General features: G+C 39.8%; 1 protein-coding gene across 2 annotated transcripts; it reads right to left on the minus strand.

The window, feature by feature from the left end:
• Positions 1-14: 14 nt before the first annotated feature.
• CLPX (caseinolytic mitochondrial matrix peptidase chaperone subunit X) lies at positions 15-19,712 on the minus strand. Of its 2 annotated transcripts, XM_027714757.2 has the most exons (14): positions 19,593-19,712; positions 15,904-16,064; positions 14,334-14,451; positions 9,662-9,816; positions 8,664-8,823; positions 7,408-7,449; positions 6,752-6,928; positions 5,411-5,575; positions 5,025-5,113; positions 4,323-4,487; positions 3,432-3,731; positions 3,206-3,298; positions 2,868-2,974; positions 15-1,883 (listed from the first exon to the last, which is right to left on the minus strand). In XM_027714757.2, the coding sequence occupies exons 1-14, from the start codon at positions 19,657-19,659 to the stop codon at positions 1,793-1,795; spliced, it is 1,890 nt and encodes a 629-aa protein (XP_027570558.1). In that variant the 5' UTR covers positions 19,660-19,712; the 3' UTR covers positions 15-1,792. The 2 variants fall into 2 exon arrangements, with proteins under 2 accessions (XP_027570558.1, XP_027570559.1); XM_027714758.2 differs by lacking the exon at positions 7,408-7,449.
• Positions 19,713-20,232: the final 520 nt, after the last annotated feature.

The raw sequence follows: 20,232 nt of genomic DNA on the forward strand, positions 1-20,232 counted from the left end.
ATGACAACTCTCTCGCTGCTTGAATATTCGCTTTTATTCAAACGCCAGAGGTGAAGTACAAACTGTAGTTACACGGCATTTTTGTTTTCCTTAAAAACAGTTCTTGGGTTACAGAATTCCAAACAACTTTCAAAACTAAGTTGTTGAACAGTTTCACCTAAAATGTCGTGGGTTGGTTTTTTTTTTGTTTGTTTTGTTTTGTTTTTTTTCAATCTGTTTAAAAAAGGATTTGAGTTAAAGGATTCAGAATTAAAAGCTGTTATATTTTTTCACTCTACAAAAAGGAAAGTGAGGATGCAGTTACAGATAGTTCACCACAGATTCCCATTTTGGGGGAACTAAGCTTCTAGAAATATCCTCAAATCCAAATGCAGCTTTTTCTGAACCATTAGTGGGTCATTTAACCTAAAAAACCCTGAAATCCTAAGGGAAGTATCTGTTGCACCTGGCTACAGCTGCATGTCACACTGCTGCTAGGGAAGAACGAGCAGTACATAAAATTTACATGACAAAAATTAACAACAAAAATAGGGTCAATAGATTTTCGGTATCCTTTCCTGTCCTAAACCATTCACTAGACTGAAAAGAAGGATGAAAGTTTTATTTAAATAGTGTGAGTTAAAATTTTAGGGAAACTCAAGTCCACGTTATCACCAAAGGACAAAACAAAGTTGTAAGCGACAATTTTAATTCCTGAAACAAATCAAAAACATACAGGTCCTTTAGTGTTTTTACAAAGACTTTCCTAAAGGATTGAATTCATTTTGGTGGAGAACAGAAGAGGGAGAATCTCTTTGCTGTGAGACTAAAAATCAAAGACAAACCCACAAGATGCAATACTAGCATTTGAGAATATAACTTAAAAAGCACTGTATCCTGTGAACAATCACTACTGATTACAGCAAAAATATTATACATTTACTTTTTTCATCTCTTAACATTATAAGATAGGTTGGGCAAATAGCTGGCACCAAAAAATTGATGCATGATAGTTCCAATACGTTAAACAAAATGTACTATATTAGAACATTAATATTTAAAAATTTATGGCGACTTCTCGTCCAAATTCAGATGGTTTTACTGCTTGTTCCGAGGAACCTCGTTGACCCCTCTGGAGAATTAGCAAATTACTGACTTCACCTTCTCTCACAGTATCCAAGGTGACTAAAGCTTAACTCCCAATGGAGACGTGAACGGTATTATTGGATATTTAAATTACTGTAACAAACCAGTGTCACATTTTAGCAGAATCTCCCAGCAGTGTCATAAAGTGTGTCCCAGTTTTTCCAAAAGGGCTTCCTCCCCCACCAATGTAACAAGTCACTCCAGCACCCGTTGGGTTTCAAACACCAGCAGGAATCTAACACTGACCCAAACAAACCCCTGTGAGCCGTACGAGGAGCTAAGATAGTTTACTCACCCTCTACTAATTATTAATTTTGATTTCCCATTTGTAGAGTAACATTATTGTAAAATCTAAGTATTGGCAGCACCTGTGCTGCTGGTTTAGTTTCTGCCAAGAGCAGTGCAGGTGCTGCTGTATTTGCTATACATTTTAATTGAACAAGTGTAATATACAATTCATATTTGAGCATTATGCCATCCCAGTCCACACTGTCCATCAAATCAAGGTGATGCTGCAATAAGATACACGATCTGATTTAGCTGATAAAGTTCCTCATCACGTATCGTATCTGAGACAGATCCAGTCCTTTAGGATCAGCCTGAATCCAGAGGCAATCATAAGGAAAGAACCCAGTGAGCTTTATGCAGGTGAGCACTCTGACAGTGTTTAATGGTTTGCAGCATCTGCCTGTCGGGGCCAGCCTTCCTCCTCCACGCCAGAGTCATATTCCTCCTCGGATGACTCTTTAGTGGGAGCCCTGGAATTAAAACAAATGATCAGATACATTAGAAATTGAGGGGAAAACAGTTTCCAGAAGTTCTGGAAAAAGTTCTGACCTTCTGATCTGGAAATGGTGCTGTGCACATTTACAGTACCACCAGTACACAGTCTCACTGAATTCAATTAACCTTCTGATTTTCAGTAAGCTGTTTGATTTAATCAATAAATTTAATACTTCTGGTCCTCTACAAAATCACTTAAAGCATCAGTGTAATACTTTCCACTCCCACCATGCTCTGAGACACCAGGTGTGCTGAGCCAAGCTTCAGCACAGACAGATGAGTACATGTACCTCAGAGGAGAAAGTCACTCAAAAAACATTGCCAGGGTAGAAAGCAAGACAGAATTACTAGATTTGAGAACTGAAATTTAGGAACTAATTTTTTAACCTGTTTTTAATCTGACCCGTTTTCTCTCGGCTCCATCCGCTCTTCACGAAAATTGTTTCCTTTTAATCCAGATTTGTCCAGTGCTTTCAGCATTCCACATCATTACCATAACATGATCTTTACAACATAAAATTGATTGTTTTAACAAGAGTTCAGCAAATCAACAGATGTGCCTTTGTGGCTCTCCACTGCTGCAAGAGTAATGCAGAAAACTGCAGCAACCTGGAGCTTGTATCAAAAAACCACTTTGGTGGTAAAAACTAGGGGGAAGGAAACAGTTCGATTTAAGAAATGTCAGTACAGTCACAATTATAATTTACTGCTATTTCTACAGGTATACACACATAAAAGCCTTAAAGTAACTTCATATATGTTATTTTTAAATTTCTGTTAAAAAACTAAAGCATGACAAACCCAAGGTCTCTAGGACAGAATGGGCACTAATTCACCTGTGTACAATATACAGAGCATTGGATCTTTTTTAGGTTGTGTGCATGGATTTGTGTTATCCCATCAGAATACCTGTCTAGTTGTATTACTGGTCTGTTCTGCTACTTCTGTCATGGTTTTACCTAATGTATCCTGGCTCTTTTTTGCCTTCTACAACATCTTTGTCAACTTCCACACAAACGATGTCAGAATTGGGCACTTCAAACATGGGCTCCAGCAGCAGCTTTTCCTACAAAGAAAACAGAGGGAAAATATTTCTGTACACCTTCTTCTCTGTAACAATACGGTCAGCAAATGATTTTCAGAGGTAAAGATTCTTCTTGGAAGAACTCCGAAAATCCAGTTTTAGAAAGACTTATTGTATCCATGTAAGAGTTAGAGCTAATTGAAGTTTTGACTGAAAACTGGCACACAAATCCAGGGAGTTTAATTTACTCTATGTAAGACTTAATTTACTCACCATTATAGATCGAAGACCTCTGGCACCAGTTTTTCTGTCCAGGGCCAGTCTGGCTATAGCCTTCAGTGCATCCTCAGTTACATTTAATTCACACTACAAAGAGAAAAACGGTAAGTTCAGTTAATAATTTCATTTATAACTCAGTGTGTTGAGCGCAAGCATTACTGGAAACACCACTGTATTTATAAACACGAATACTGAAGAGTCATCAAATAAAGATTCCAACCTTATCCATGCTGAACAGAGCCTGGTACTGAGGGACCACGGCGTTCCGGGGCTCCGTGAGAATCCGTACGAGGGTTTTCTCATCCAGGCTGTGCAGAGGAACCACCACAGGCAAACGTCCCACAAATTCAGGAATCATGCCAAACTCTATGAGATCTCTGGCTTCCACATGGCGCAGCAGGCGATCCTTCTCCTCAATATCTTCCTGCGGATCCGACTCCCCACTTATGTTGGCAAGATCAGCCGCTGCTGCAGCCCTTCTGCCTTTCCCCATGTTAGATGGTGTCCCAAATCCTAGATACTGCAAAACAAACATGGTTCTGCTACAGAACTGCAATAACTGAGTTTTCTTGATGTAAATAAATCACTTTCCATGTGTACTAAAAAATCTGCACTGACTGATGCCATTACATATTAATTCAAGCTCAAGAAATCACTTACAGTAAAATTAGACCCCCTGCACACAGTTTCTTATAACATTGACCCTCAGTGAAGGATCAATACATGAGCCTAAGAGCAAGCTTTTCTTAAAATAAAGAAGGTTAGTGATGTGTCCTGGTCAGTTACCAGTGACACTTCATAAGTGAAGCAAATGCAGGCAAATATGTTTATGTGAAAACCTACATTAATGTGAACAATATTTCAGTCAAATTAGAAACAGGGTCCACATTCTTCCAGAAAGCTGCAGCCAGAACTCTGTCCCCAGACACCAATATATGAAAGAGTAAACTGCATGACCAGGTATTTTAAGATAATGACAGTTTTTAGCACCATTTGCTCAAACAAACAAATTCAGTGTGTCTACAAATATAGCAAGACCTTTAGAAGTCAGTACTGTGAACGGTAATTAAGATGATGATCTTTCAGCTCAGGTACAGCCTGATGCACTCACTTTTTCATTTTTCCTCCTGCTGATAATTCTGTCAAGACCATTAAAAGCACCAGAAGCTACAAAGAGGATGTTCGTTGTGTCGACCTGCACCGTTTCTCCGCGGAGTTTACGAGAATTCTTTTCTGGAACATTTACTATTGTGCCTTCGAGTAATTTTAACAAGCCCTAAGAAGGAGAGAAGACATAAGCAATGAAAAATTCCTCTGTGTAGCATCATGTAAGAGGGCACACAATGCTGTGCTTACTTTCACGGATGTATTTACATTTTTTGCTCCCTTATGCCTTTATAGTAACAGTAAGTGTCTAAAGAAACGAGTTTTCCATATGAGAATCCCAGTCAAGGACAAAAATCTTCCTTTAACGTGACTCCTATTGTGACATTATGAGCTGCACGTAGTGATGAGTTGCTCTAAGAGTTTTGTTCAAATGAGAAATGTTATCTGATCTTGCCTACATTATGCAACTTGCTGTCTGAATGCTGCCAAGATGTTTTTCAATTAAAGCATTTCAATGAAGCCACTCTCAGATTGCTTTTATTTTCTTGAATGAAGTCAAGAGGAAAGATGAGGGATTCAACGGTGATAACTAAGGAACTGAGGAATTATGACTATAAATACCCATGCTGTTTGACATATGACAGGATATGTCCACTCTATAGGCTGTTCACTTATGAAGTAAAAATCACTCCAGGGAAGTATTTACCTGTTGAACACCTTCTCCTCCAACATCTCGTAACTGATGAATACCAGGGACGCTGCCAATCTTATCTACTTCATCCAGAAAGACAATTCCTGCAGTTACAGAGAATGGATTTAAGGAAGACCCCACTTTTTAACAGAAGCAAGAATTTACAGGGAATAACAGCAGCAGACTGTTCTACTTCCCTACTGCAGACTGTAAAAACATGGGCATTTTGTCCAACTATGGACAAAAGTACAAGATGGAATAAACCCGAGAAGAGCTCTAAGTCTGTCTGATTTAAAGTGTTAAAATTTAGGTACATGCAAGAGGAATATAAATTACTGAAATACTGGTGGTCTTAAAAGTTTTGAGCACTTAGGCAAAATTAACACACAGTAAAAGTTTACCCTGCTGGGCTTTTTCTACGTTGTAGTTGGCATCTTGCAGGAGTTTTGCAATGACAGATTCAATGTCTTCCCCAACATAGCCAGCCTGGGTCAAGGTAGTACAATCACAGATAGCAAAGGGTACATCCAGGCATTTAGCCAGAGTCTGAGCCAGCAAGGTTTTACCTGGTAAAATAAAAACTGCATGTTACAACTGCCATTTATTTCTCAAGAGCACACAAACCCAAATATTTGCAGAGAGACTTTTAACAGGGGCATGTAGTGATAGGACAAGGGGGAATGGCTTTAAATAGAAAGAGGGTGGGTTTAGATGAGATATTAGGAAGAAACTCTTCCCTGTGAGCATGGGGAGGCCCTGGCACAGGTTGCCCAGAGAAGCTGTGGCTGCCCCATTCTTGGAAGTGCTCAAGGCCAGGCTGGAGAGGGCTTGGAGCACCCTGGGCTAGTGAAAGGTGCCCCTGCCCATGAGCATGGCATGCTCATGGAATGAGATAGGCTTTAAGGTCCCTTCCAACCCAAACCACTCTAGGATTTACCATAGGATCATCATTGCAATTATCAGACATTCTGAACAATGCCAGCATGTTCATATATTCACATAAGAATATTTTACAAGGGAGATAGTTTTCATAATCAGTGTTTTTTACATTGGCAAGCTGTATTTCTGATTTTAGTTGAACAGTGCACATTTAAGGCAGCTTGAAATGCATACAGTGTCACAAATAAAACGCCACACAATATAAAAACCAGAACACATGTACTTGCAGAGTTTAAAGATTAAATAAATCAGTAGTCCTTTGCAGACACTCAGGGTGCAGTGCAAAGTCCAATTGCTCCTGCTTTGAAGTTGGGAAGAAACAGAATTAAAATATTATTTAGTGAATGTTCTCCCAAACAGTCTGCAAAATGCCATCACTTCAGCACAAACACTCCTACTTCTTATGAACACACAATATAATTTCTCTTTACAACCCCCTGCAGCTGATCTGTCCCAGAGGTGAAACAACTCTTTCTAACTGCAGCATCTCAGCTTGCCAGCAAAAGCAGAAAAACTATAAATGCATTTTATTCCAGCTTCGTCAAAGTGGCATCTTTTATTTGGTCAGTAAATATAGGCATTAAAAATAGAAAAAAAAAGGAAACCACACGACTACAGCTCCTTCCTTTTTAAGGCCACTTAGCTCAGTGTGTTAACATGGCACGAAAGCAGTGAAATCTCAGCTTGAAATTCACAGTTTAGTTTTTTTAAACACCAAATTGGAATAATCACAGGAGATTTTGCTCAATTAAGAGCAAATTCCATGAAAAATGTGACATCTATAAAAACATGCAGCTGGGTACCTGATCCAGTTGGTCCAAGTAGCAAAATATTACTTTTTTCAAGTTTTATGTCGTCGTTGGGTGAATCTAGTACTTCTCCTCCCCGTTTTTCCTGAGGTATCTGCTGGTTCATTTGTTGCTGCATTGATGCTCCCAAAGCATTCCCATGTGGACTGATTCCAGCAATCTGCAGCAGTTCTGAAGAGAACAATCACAGCACTGTTTGAGCACCAACAAGGTCTGTCATTACCTTAAATACACAATAACAGCTTGGTCTGTTCTGCAAATCTCTAATTCTCTATGTACAGAAGTTTACAGATAGGACTGCAACAGAAATATGGCACAGTTATTACAAAAACATGAGTTCCAATCATGTTTTTGCACAGGCATATATGAAAAGAATTTCTAATGGTACAGTGGATTACCTAAAAATACTCCTCTATATTTAAAGACAAGACAAAATTTTCAGTCCTTACAAATTAACTCATTTTAACTGTAATTTTTTTTATTTTTTTTAACACATGAGAAGAAATAAACCCAAATTGTTGATCTCCATGATGAAAAAAGTACAAGAATTGGATTTTACCCAGCATTTCAAACTAGTCACTAGAGACTATTCTACAGTAACATCAAGAGGAGGTATTGCAGAGGAGGACACGAGGAGAGAGTTCACTTACTTGTAAATCTGTACTCATCCTCCCGTCTTCTGATTTCTAATTCTAAGAGAGAGGATGAAAACAGTAATAAAAAAAATAAGTTTATAAAGGCTTATAAATTCTCCACCTCTTGCCCTCTTCTGAATACATCTCATCACTGTCTATGAGTGTATTTCTAGCAAGAAATCCCCACATGAACTAGTTTTTATTGTTGTCAAAATTAACCCAAAACCCAATTTGCATGTTTTTAAAATGACAGCAAGCTTTCTACTTCTTAAAACAGTAATGATCTGTTACCTCTGATTAGATTTTCACTTTAAAATCACCTATAGAAGGGAAAAAAATGCAATAATATAATTTTGTTTGAAAAGGTTTCCTTAAACTCTCCCATTTATATCTGAGCGTTACAATGTAAGGCTTTACATATTTCAAAGTACTATTTGTTATAAACATTCATTATCAGTCTCTCTGGGAATGCACCATGTTATCTCCCTGTGGAGGGTCAGGAACTTCCTGGTGCCAGGTACACAGCTGCCCTCCTAAAATCACCTGAACAGTGCTACTAATATTCCCTCCTCAGTTTAAAGTCTTATATATGTAAATTTAAAAAAATTAAAGATTTCTGTTTGCCTAACATGGGGTTTTTTTGCAACACAGAACAAAACATCTTAAAAAAACTCACCAAGGCACACTTTGAGTCAGAGATGGTAACTTAATCCTACTTCTAAAAATAAATTAGATCAACATAGCTACACACTTACTCAGTAGGAAAAGTACAGCCAAGAGTAACTCCATCTATACCTGCTAGATATGGAACAATACTATGGTGACCACTGGATGCTGCCAGCAGCAGCAGCTGAGGTTAGAAATCTAAGTACTCATCAATTTACCTATGCAAAATATCACCTTCCTGACCTGCATTGTTGCTTGCAGCTTAAGCAGCAGATTTACTGTTAAGCAGTAAATGAGATTAGAAAGAAGAATTTAGGAGGCTCGCCTTAGAAAGTTAAAGGAGAATACCTAATAATATGTATCAAAGAAAAGGGCTAAACATTTAAAATAGTAGGCAATACCCCAGGCACCATAAACCTTCTGGATTACCATTTAAATACATCACAGGAGTTCACAGCGAAAATTAAATTTAACAGAAATTGTTTTAGATCATCTCACTTACAGAACATCTAGTGTCTAGGTGAAACCTTTCTCAGATTTATTAAGTTAGGGTCCTTAAATGATAAGTTTTATTTGACCCGAAAAATACCAAACATCATACAAACCTCTTGGAGTTAAAGAAGTCTGCTTTTCAACTTCTGCTTGCTGCCTCAGGTTAGCTGGGATATTATTGTAGATCCTCTTGTAATGATTATACACAGCAACTGAAAGCACCTTCTTGGCAAAACACTGACCAACAACGTATTTGTCGAGGTAGTTGTAAATCTGAAAAATAACTCAATCTTAGCAACACTTCTAAATCACCTTGCAGAGAAACAAAAAAAAATAGTATATTGTGCCAAAGAGGGACTTTGATCTAAACCAACCATTACAGACCTGAGAAATAGAAACTTAATATCTAAAAAACCAAAATATATTCCCTGTTGATAAGTTTACTTATAAAACATGGCTCTTACACAATCACATTGTGTCTGTCAGTTCTGCCCTAATAATACATAGACATAGTCATTTTCCCCCGAATTTGTAAGAGGAACAGAAATTTCAAGAATACTTAATTTCTTAAAAGAGGCCTATCAAGGAGCTTCAGAGACCTTGACAGTCCACCAGGAACTGAGAAACAGCAAAAGCTGCCTCACTAATCAGGAGAGGGAAACCAAATGGCTTCAGATGGGTCAAGGCCACAAGCTAAGCAGCCACAGCTCTCACCCAAAACCAGGCCAAATAAAAGGCTCTGCAACTACAGGAGGAAGCTGATAAAATAAGGATGCAGAACGTGAGGCCGTAGCAGGAAATCAAAGATTCTCTGGTTGGTGAGGGATGAGGTTACTCTCAGGGTCCCAGGAGAAAATCAAGGTACTGGACTTCAGTCACAAGACAAAGGTAGAGGGAAACAAGCCCAAATACTTTTATTGGATCTACTTGTTCCCTTTATCAGTGCTCTGCTGGGTCACACAGCTCTCACAGGTTTAACCTTGAGCTAATCATCTTTATTGTTTGTTGCTCTGTCACAGCAGCCCTTTACACACCTGATGAGGGTTAAGTGAAGCATTTCACCCTGCTGGAATACAAGGGGACAAGAATTAAGAAGGAATTAAGGTGGTACCTTTTTCGGTGGGGGTGGTGGCTTCTGCTGGAATGCCAATTTCACAGCTTCTGCTGCTGACTCAGGCTCTTTGATGATGCTCTTTTTTGTGTCTGCCTCTGACAGTACAACAAAAAAGTGGTGACACTTCTCACACTTCACAAAACGGGTGGAAGCTGCAGAAAAAGTGAAACAAAATGGTGAGAGGAATTGCTTTGACAGCATTCACTGAACTGCCCGAGTTCGTCACACAGGACAAACACCTGTAAGACAGCACAGCCACTTCCCCTTCCTTCACCTTAGAAGATTTAAAAGCAATTACTGGCCTGTGAAATTTGACACAGAGGGAATACAGTTTGCCCCAAAAAGTCACAACATAGACAGCAACCAAACAAGGGATTAAAAAGCAAAAATCTGTTTGATATTTCTCCAGTAGCACTACACTTGATAGGAAACTTTGCACCTCAGAGAGGCAAAATTAACGAGGGCTTTTTGCAGAAATTGTTTCTAACTCTCAAACTAACAGCAAAAGAAACATTGTGGTTAGGGACAGACTAAGGTGAGGTGAAGCTAATTTAGAATATCAAAGACTGCTTTGGCAGCTCCTGGTCCTGCATCCCACTGGCTTTGGAACACTGTGGGTCAGGCTCGAGTCACCCGAGCCCAGGACAGAGAGCGCAGTGGGGTCACACAAAGGGCTCCACAGAGGCAGCTGTGGTATGCAACAGACCCTCAGGACTTGGATGTTTCGTAAGATCTTCTGCTTATTTATTTTTATTGACAACAGTGGAACAAATTTCTTTCAAATTCCAAAAGTTAAACCCTCCTACCGCTGACTTTGTGAACTATGTCTCAAGAAATCGTGTTACCTGCAAAGAGTGGTTTCAAAAGCCTGAAAACTAGAACCTGCACTGCTTCTCTTTTACTTTGAAAAAGCAAAGTTGAAATAATAAAAATAGTCAGCAGAGAAGAATAATAAAATATATTTGCAATTCAGATTAGGTCCTTTCAAACCGTATTACTGTGCTATTAAATACAAATCACATGCAATGGCACTGGTTTAAAGTAAATATATTTGTAAATGCATTCAATCAAAAGCAAAGTAAATGTAGCAAAACAACCACATGAAACATTTCAATGTCCAAAGTTCCGAAATCATAAAAGGTTTTTAGAAAATGGCCTGAACACTGTAGCACCAGCTGATTACAATAACACCCTCTAGCAATAAACAAGCTGCTTATTTATAACTTGTTGTTGCCTTCATGGAGCTGGCATCAGCAAAAGAGGAGTGGGTGGGGCTTTTCTTACTATTAATCCCACCTTATACCTGGATAAGCAGGGACAATGGATTATTTTAAGAATGAAGCACCTAATATTGTGACCATCACAGCTTTATCAACTCTAGTCCAAAGAAAATTTGTGTAACAGCCTGAAAGTTCTCCTGGCAACCTTCCAAATGATTTATCTGCCTGGATGGAGAACCACTTGCATGCAGCCACTCCTCTTACATAACTATTATTTAGCTACAATATTGTAGGAAAAAAACCCAAACAACCCAGCCTTTCTCCCCCTGCTCACCCCAAACACCTCTGATATTCTTGATGGCTACAGAGCCACGAGGCTGTTGTGCTTCTTTATATAATGCTTTATTTAGGGTGGAATAGCCAGAGGAACAGTTGCTCCCTTTACAGACCCACAGGAATGGTTAAAAAAATAGAAAATAAAGAGCAGGCCGTAACAGCACTGCTGTGCATCTTTAAAACATCGTCCACTAAAAAAACTGAGTACACTTATCAATTATTTCAAGCAGCACAAAGGAAGGTTATTATAAACTTGCTAATTTTCAGCAAGACCAATAGGGTCTGTAGAGAAACTGATGTATGGGGTACCTTGGGGAGGAGACTCTGTTATCAAACACATGAGACTGGGCAGTTTCTATCACCTACACAGCAGTCTGGGGGAAAAGCATCAATATGTGCTTTAACAGAACAAAAAAAATTTGAGAAATTGGCTCTGAAATGTAAGGACACCAAGTTTAAGCACTGTTATCTTCCTAAATCTGGGCATCCAAAATTGCAGGCAACTGCTAATCTTAAATACTGCCACATTTTTATATTTTCTTCTAGCAAACACTTCAAAGCACAGCAAAGAACCTTCACATAAAATTACCTCCTTGTCATAAAGAGGTCTGCAAATATTTATAGTGTGCCAAAATGCAAATCAAGTATTGTTTTCAAATCAGGCAACATTACCCCAGAGGCTGCATTTGCAGAGGGATTTCTAAAGTCTGTGTGAGCTGACCTTGCTGAAGAGAAAGGCTGGGTTTTTACAGCACAGGAAACCAAAACAATTGGAGGATTAATCTTAAACATACTCGTAGGGTTGAGATAATGGGCCACTATCAAACTGCTATAAGGTAAAAAATCATCAGGAAAATGAAAGGAGGGGAACTAATTCCCTACTGATGTACAGTGGCAGGGAAGTCTTGCTTTGGAGGATGGAGTCCTGATGGCATCAGGTGGAGACAGTAAAAGCAGCATCTAAATAAAGCTTCTTATGCCAATCAGCTTTTCTGCTATTGGATTTCACTCTACATCTGAGCTCACGTCTTATTTCACTGATCACAAACTCCTTACAGACTTTCACAACCCAAAACAATACAGGAACTGCTAAGAAAAGAGGTCAAAGAAAAATGATTTTGTTGTTTGCATCAGATTTTCCCATCATTGTTAATCACTGGAAAACCATTGCCAAGCAATTCCCTGGGCAAGATTTGCAGATACAAAGTGAAGCCCCATCAAAACCAAACTCCACTGGATGACCAGCCTGTCACACTGCCACTCAATGGCAATTAATTTGCTAATGAATGTGGCTTTTACTCAATATTTTGTCTCCCTACTTCTCTCAAAAATCTAATACTTATACTGAAACAAATGCTAATTGCATGTTTTCCTTTGGCTTTAGATATTTACTTAAGCCTCAGTAGGTTGGTAATTCAAACCAGAACTGAGCAAATTCATCATTTTTTCCTGACTAAGCAACATCAAAAGCTTATCCAAAAAAATCAAGTTACAGTAGGTTTAATACAATCTGCAACCCAGTCATTTTGGGCAGAACAGGACAGATTTTTTTTTCCTTATTCGTTTCTGGTTTATTTTTTTTTCAAATAGTTCTTAAGATAATTAGAATTTAGCTCTTCTGTTTTCCAGCTGCTTTATGCAGTTTGCCTGGAAAGCAGTGTGCTCAAATTAACAGACTAAACCAGAAAGACACAGGTCCTGAGAAAACTTCACCATGAGCCACAGGAATTTTGGAGAAAAGTGGGTTTTCAGTCCCAAGCTCTTTACAGAACCTGTGCCATTCTGATGCTGCAGTTCAAATGGATTTTAGATTGTATATACCAGACCTTTTCTCCCATAATGTTAGTATGAATAAATCCTCTTCCTAAGAAAGTTTTAAGCATGCTTAAATATTCCCAGCAACACTGACAATATAATAAACCACATCTCTGCTTTCCAGGGACACACGGTGATCGTTCCAGGGCAATGCCTGAATGGTATTTCCAGATAAAAGCACGAACTCCAGCACCAAGGGCAACACACCAGGGAAGTGAGAGAGTTTCAAAATGACTCTGCCTGTTCATGAATCATAGAAGGTAAATGAGCTTAAAAATCCTTCCACTGTTTCCAACCACACCTAGTCCAGGGAGAGACCAGCATATTGAACAGCAGACAGGATCGTATTTCTAGTTCCATGGACTAGCCCAGACTTTGCAGAGCACATTGTTGCCTATAGTTTCAAACAAACTAGGAAAACAGCTTTGTTTCTGGGGGAAAAAAAAAAAAAGAAACTGAGGCCTGATCCTTTAAGATAAATAAATACATTGTTGTTATTACAGAATTGCCTTGTGATTCATGATTTTCGATCATTTAAAATGAGTAGCAGCAAATAACAGCACATCCCCTCATTGTTCTCACCAGCTGTGATACGAACAACTGCTGAACACGTTTATGCTGACCTTGTCTTAAGCTTCTTAGTGCACAAGTCTGATTATGACTTGGTACTTCCTCCTTGAGCCCCACCAACTAACAATGGGTGTTTGCTTTCTGACAACTGTTTTCTAAGCTGGTCTCAGCAGTGCTGAAATAAGGCGAAATGTCTTCAAGCCTGATAGAACCTAAAGCATAACTGGCATTAATTTGGATTATACTTCCAAAAAAAGAGTAGCTATTGCTGCTGGAGAACAGGCATTTTGGATTTTCTAGTTGGCCTTCTGTTTGGAATGTACTATGGATCTGACTTTGCCATAGAAGACTGTTCTAGTAAGCCATCTGTCAGATACTAATTCCTCTGCTGGATAAGCACTTTGGTTATAGTACATGCAGGATTAAAGTTTTATTATTTAGGAAAGAAAGGACAGACATTACAAATGTACATATATACAAGTATATATTTATAGAATAGACAGAGACAAGTATCAGTAGTTCAAATGGTATTGTTTATGCAGCAGCAAACTATTTTAGAACTGCACATTCACAGTTACAATCTGAATTCCACCATAATATTCCCACACATCATAGGAATAACACAAATGTACCCACAGAGACAATAAATGATTACACCAACAGAGCCAAACTAAGCATAACAAGATTTCTGACATCATATAATTAGGTAGGATAAAACTTAGACTTACACACAAAGGTCTCCACGTGTGTGCACAAGTCACCACATTTCGGGCAGCGCAGCTGGTTCCCTCCTTTCCCAGAGTTTCCAGAGCTTGACTTTTTACTCCCACCCTCTCCAACAGATTTCTAAAAGAGATTTCCAGACAATTATCCCCAAAACAATGGAGCTGGTACAGCAGGCATTTCACATGGTGCTTATGGAATCAAATAACCTGAATATTGCAATTGCTGAATGATGAAATAACTGTTGTCAGGATGGTTTAAAGGCTTTGAAAACTCAGAGGAACAAGACATAAACACCTTGAAGTGTGAACACATCTGAATTTCCCAGGTCTGCCAGTTTTGGATGCCCACGGAAAAGGTATCCCATACCTACATCAGAACTGCTTGACTGGCACTAGAACAATAACAAGGTAAACTGTGACAAGAATGTTTTAATAGTGTATTTCAATGTTTTAATGCCAGAGAAGAAAACAAATCTTATTTAGAGAGTAATTTTATTATCTCAACTGTGTTGATTCTAAGGGTTTCTGAAGCCACAGCTCTTCTCACACCCTCGACAGGTGTAGCCATGCTACATCTGTGCTAAAACGAGCATCTCAAATTGCTTGGAAATACTGTATTTTTTACTTCTAAGGCAGAATCCTACTTGTCTTTCTGCATGTTACCCTGTTTAGTGGTGCTCAAGGTTATAATTTCTTAAAATCTATATCTGTTCTATGCCTTCATACTTTGATTCTTGAAAGTTATTATATTTTAGGAAACAGCAAAGATCTCTCTTCCCTTTTCTAAGGCAGTTCCCCATTGTTTAAACCTTGCTTGCATACTCATTTTTCCTCACAACCCTTTGCAAGAAAAAAATATAATTAAAATTTTTTTATCTTCTTTATTTGTTTTTTTTTGAATCTAAACCTTCAGAACACACCTGTGCCATCTGGACAATTCCTCAGGTATCACAACACACCATACTAAGGCAAAGTTATTGTCTGTGAACTCTCAAAATGTTATTTGCTGACTAAAGCGCAGTTTTATTCTCAGGTAATCATTTATCTAAAGAAGCTGTTTATTAACTATAATTATAGAGAACAACTAGGATGAAAACAGACTATAATTGACTAACAAGAATAGAGCTCATGTCCTCACAGACTTGTCTTGCTTAACACAACTCCCAAATCGGAGCTAAAAAAACACAAACATTTTAAAGTGTACTTACTTTAAAAAGCCTACTTGGGAGTAGCAGGTTTTTGAAGGAGAATAATTCTGATGGTTACTCTTTCCTGAGATACTGAAACCCGTTGTGGATTTATAACATCCTATAAAGTTTTCAAGTGTCTCTTTACACTGGGTAAAAAGATTTATAAACTGGGAAAAGCATTGTGGGATGTTTATAAGGTTTTTCTGCTAAAAAATTCACAGCACAATTTATCTTTTCTTCACTGCCAGCTGTAGCATTTTGAAGGATTGGAAATGTCAAGAGCTGGCAAAAATGTCACGATAATTCTAAGCAAAAAAATCAATTAAAAAAATTTAAGGAACATTTTACATAAACTATTGAAAAACTCAATTTGTGAAGGTTACCTTGTTTCCATCTCCAGAACCATCTTTGCTCGCACCATCCTTTGAAGCAAAATATGCTGGTGTTTCTGAAAAGTTCCTAAGAGGAATTCGTTTTAGGGAACAAGTTTCAAAAGTCCCAAGTTTTCCTAAAACAGGGATGCGTGTACGACCACACGTAATACCTGAAAAAGAAACGTAGAAGTTAAACATTAAAAACCCTCCAGTTCTAATCCCGATGCCACCCAATCCCAGAACGTTATTTACATTAAATGCAGCTCAAAGGTTTTGGCAACACAACACTCACATTTCAATTATCCAAAATAAATCCTCTTCACCACCTTAATGTTCATCTCAATTAAAGCTGCCTGGATTGTCCAAAAATGACCCAAAAGTAATTTTAGGTCCTCTAACGTCAGACAATGGAGAGTCCCGTTGTGGCATGAAAGAGGGAACATCCCAGTTATGAAACTGATCCTCAGAATGATAAACACAATCAACTCACAGCATTTATTGTGAAATAATTCAACCCCTGAAGTCAGACAGAGACCTTTGAAGTGTCTCTTTATTATGCAAAAATTGCCAGAAGGGTGTCTCGGACTCGGTGAACGCATGTCTGGATTTGGCTTTTGCTTGGGAACTCTCCTAAAAACTCGTTTCCAGGAATCTGAGGCACCACTTGACAACAAACTGGTCCCGAGGAAAACTGAGAGGCCGTGTCCTACTTGGCACAGGTAAATCTGGCATAGCCTTAACTTTGCTGAGATACCTTACAGTCAACATGAAAAAACAAAAACCTCATTGAGAAACTAAACAGCCTTTTCCTCCTCTTGCAACACGGGCAGGATTGCATTTCATGGCTGTGACGTGAACCAACATATGTTGTGCTTGTGATTTCAACACCAACAACAGCCTGGAATCCATATCTCACCTCTCTCATTTAAAGAGGCAAATTTTCACTTGCTCTCTGGTTTTGATAAGGACTCTGTGCCTTACTGACAGCAGAGCTGTACAGCAGCAATGATAATTACAGACCTGCTGATCATACGTGGTTTTACTGCTACAGAGATGAGAGAATCCTATTGAAAACTCCAAAACTCTTCTAAAAAAATAATAAAAAGAATGGCAAGAAGAGTACAGTTAATTTGCTCTGAAAGAAGTAACAATGACAAAGAGGTGGAAACTTAGCTGGAAGAGGATACTTAAAAAAATTCACCTACTGTAAGAGGAAAATAAAGAAGACAACCTAAAGTTACCAGAAAAACTCTTGCAGGCCTCTGAAAAGTCACAACCAAAACAGCAGCACCAAATGAGATTTGAAGCTAGTTTATTAACTTAGATGCTGCTTAAGATTCCTGAACCTGAGGAGGACTTGCAGCTATTTTTAACCTGACTAAAAATGAATCTTTTAAAGATGTCTAATAGCATTTCTGTAAACGTGAGGGAGGAACAACAATCAGTGTGCTTTCCCATCCTTAATTCCCCTTGCTGAGTGCCACTGCAACACATTCCAGATTACACAGGATAAACTATGAAAACATCACAGAAACTTAAAAATATTGGCTCTCTTCCCCAAGCAGTTGTGTCTTTCAACTGAATCTGCAGAGAACTCCAAAGGCTCCCTGTGCCAAGTGCACTTGTCAGGAAAGAATAAGCTTTGGAGTGTTTACAATGCAAGAGCTGTTCTTGTCTTGGATGCTTATTCCTCATAGATGGTTCCTTTAGTGAGAGTTGGTTTAGAAATTGAGAAAAGACCCCTTAAAATAAAACAACCACCACCACCTCACCTCTCCTGAACAAAACCTGAAGTCACCCAACTTTCCTGCAACACAGGGAGATTTGGCCTGCGGAGAAAGGATGAAGCACTAACACAGAAGCTCAAACAGCTTAAAGAGACCTGATTTTAATTCATAGAGCTCCTGTGAGACAGAAAATGCACTGAGAACTGTATGAACTATGAAGCCATGTCCAGTGTCGAGTGCTGAGCTGGGAAGGCTAAACCAGGGGGAAAAAAAAAATCATATTACTGCTACATCAGCTTGTGGCTGAAAAGCCATGTCCCTGTGCTTGTTGTGAGGTCTGAGTGGTGTTTTTTTGACAAAATATCATTGTGTAATTACAGAATGAAGTAGAAAGAAAATTATCACTACTACTTTCTTGCATAAATAAGCCCAGAGGCAGATTTTCAGGAGAAATCAACATTCCAGCCTGGCAGCTTCCACTGAATGATCCAGATACTGGTAAATATTCCAATGTGTAACAGCTGCCAACATTCACTCACACACCTGGCAGTGGCTCAGGTGGTTTTTTGGAGCAGTAAATTTAAAGGATGTGTCTCTAAAGTTGGAATCAATCCAGGGTGTTCGGATTAGTGCCTTAAGAAATGACGGGAAGCTCCTTGACACCTTATTGACCTTTAATTGATATTTGATGAAATAAATACTGACTTTCAGGCCAACTTTCAGATATCTTGGAAGAATCTATAGCTCAAGAAAGCAAGGGGGAGACTGTGACAGAAGTGAAGGCTCATCTGTCCCACACATTCTGAACACTCTCAAGTTTGTACCAACCAGCAACAGCAAATAAAGTGCCGACGCCTAAAATCTTTCTGACACAATAAAGCACCTGGCAGAAGACACAATTCGTTACAAGAAATGCACCAAAATAAAACTTACTTATTTTTAAACAACTTCCAAGGAAAGCTGATACATAAATAATTGTATTACTCTGTACCTGTGTTTTAGTCTCATCTGTTTTTTTGCACAACCCTCTTAAATCTTAGTTCTGACAAAAAAAAAAAAAAAGCAAATTTAAAAAAATATAATTCTGAAGCGAAACCAGAACATTACTTGCTTTAAAGTTTACTTTTCGGTGGGTTTACATAAGGACAAGCTGGGGTTGAAAGTACTGTTTTAAACCTTCCAGCACAGGTGATGTCTTGAGATGTAAAGTCAACTACAACGACTTAACCCACCTCTCAAAGGCAACAAATCATCTCTGACTCACCCAGGACATTGCCAAGGGTCCAATAATTCAAAATATTGACACAAATGTGGCCACAGTTTTGGGGGGGGGTGTCTGCCTTTCACCCAAAGCACCTCATGGTTTGTCAACTCTCAGTACCCACAAGAACGCCAGGAATAGGACAAAAAACAGTAAAAAAGCAACAGCCTCCCACCACTTCAACAGAAGAAGGACAAAACCAATAAAAAAGTAACATCCTCCCACCACTTCAGCTTCCAGCGAGTGGTCTGCACAGTCTCTCTTCTACAAAGTTGGAACTAAACAATTACTTTCTGCCCATCGAAACCAAGTTTTTATGAGAAACGTTTCAAGTTCAGGCTGCAGAAAAGGTAGGCTTTTAACCAATTAAGCTAATTAAGCGATTTTAAGCTCATTAAATTCCTTTACTCGCACCACGGGGTAACACACTCCACCCGACAGCTGCCGAGCATCACTTCTGTCGATACAAACTCTATTCTAGAACGCATTTTCCCACAGCGAGGGCAACCCCCCAGGAGCCTCGCATCGCACAACGCAGACATTTGCATCAGCAAACGATTAACAGGAGGGACTACGAGTCGCCCCGCGGAGCCGCCAGGGCGCGATAAGGGCAGCGGCGGGGCCGGGGCTGCCCCTCAGGGCCGCGGGGCCGGCGGGCCCGGGCTGGACGGGCGCGGCGCGGGCGGGTCGGGGCGGCGGGTGGCCGTTACCTCTGCGGGCGGAGGGCAGCGTGGAGCCGAGCAGGCGGGCGGCGGCGGCGCAGCTGTGGCAGGACATGGCGAGCGGCCGCGCTCCCCCCGCCGCCGACAAGGCCTCGCTGGCGGCGCCGCCCGCCCCGGTAACTCCCCCCCCTCCCGCCTCCGTGACACGGCCTAGCGCGTCACCGCGGGACTGCAGCTCCCAGCGGCCATCGCGCGCCGCGGTGGCCCGCAGGCAGCCGGCCTGCCGCGCGAAGCATCATGGGAGATGTAGTCCAGGCGGTGAGTGGGCGCGGGCGCGCCGCGGGGCGTCATGGGAGATGTAGTCTGCGAGCGACTGCCTCGGTCTGCCCGCGGCTCCCTCTATCGTTCCAAAACACCCATTATTTCAGGTGATTCCTGGCTTTTATTCTTCTTCCTATACACTACATGAGATGAGTATTTCCCTTGGACCGCAGAAGTAATTTTTTAAAAAGCCTTTCGTGGACATATCAAGCTGAGACGGAGAGTGGAAAACTTCAGGCAAAACGAAGCGATTTTAAGAGTGGATAGAAAATTATGCACCGTGTCGTGGGGTGATCTTCAAGCAGGGTATATAAATACATATAAATATATATTGTCTAATGAGGTGCATCCTTTGGGCACGTCTCAC

Source organism: Pipra filicauda, unplaced genomic scaffold (assembly GCF_003945595.2).
Source record: "Pipra filicauda isolate LSUMZ 115617 unplaced genomic scaffold, ASM394559v2 scaffold70_size2993248_pilon, whole genome shotgun sequence".
Classification (NCBI taxonomy): domain Eukaryota; kingdom Metazoa; phylum Chordata; class Aves; order Passeriformes; family Pipridae; genus Pipra; species Pipra filicauda.

Bases quoted from the DNA above. Each gene is read 5' to 3' on its own strand.
- CLPX (XM_027714757.2), bottom strand. From the start codon at position 19,659: ATGTCCTGCCACAGCTGCGCCGCCGCCGCCCGCCTGCTCGGCTCCACG. The intron at 2,975-3,205 runs GTGAGTAAATTA...TTTTCTTTGTAG, and splicing joins GAGGTCTTCGATCTATAATG to GAAAAGCTGCTGCTGGAGCC. The intron at 1,884-2,867 runs GTAAAACCATGA...TTTTAATTCCAG, and splicing joins AAAGAGCCAGGATACATTAG to GGCTCCCACTAAAGAGTCAT.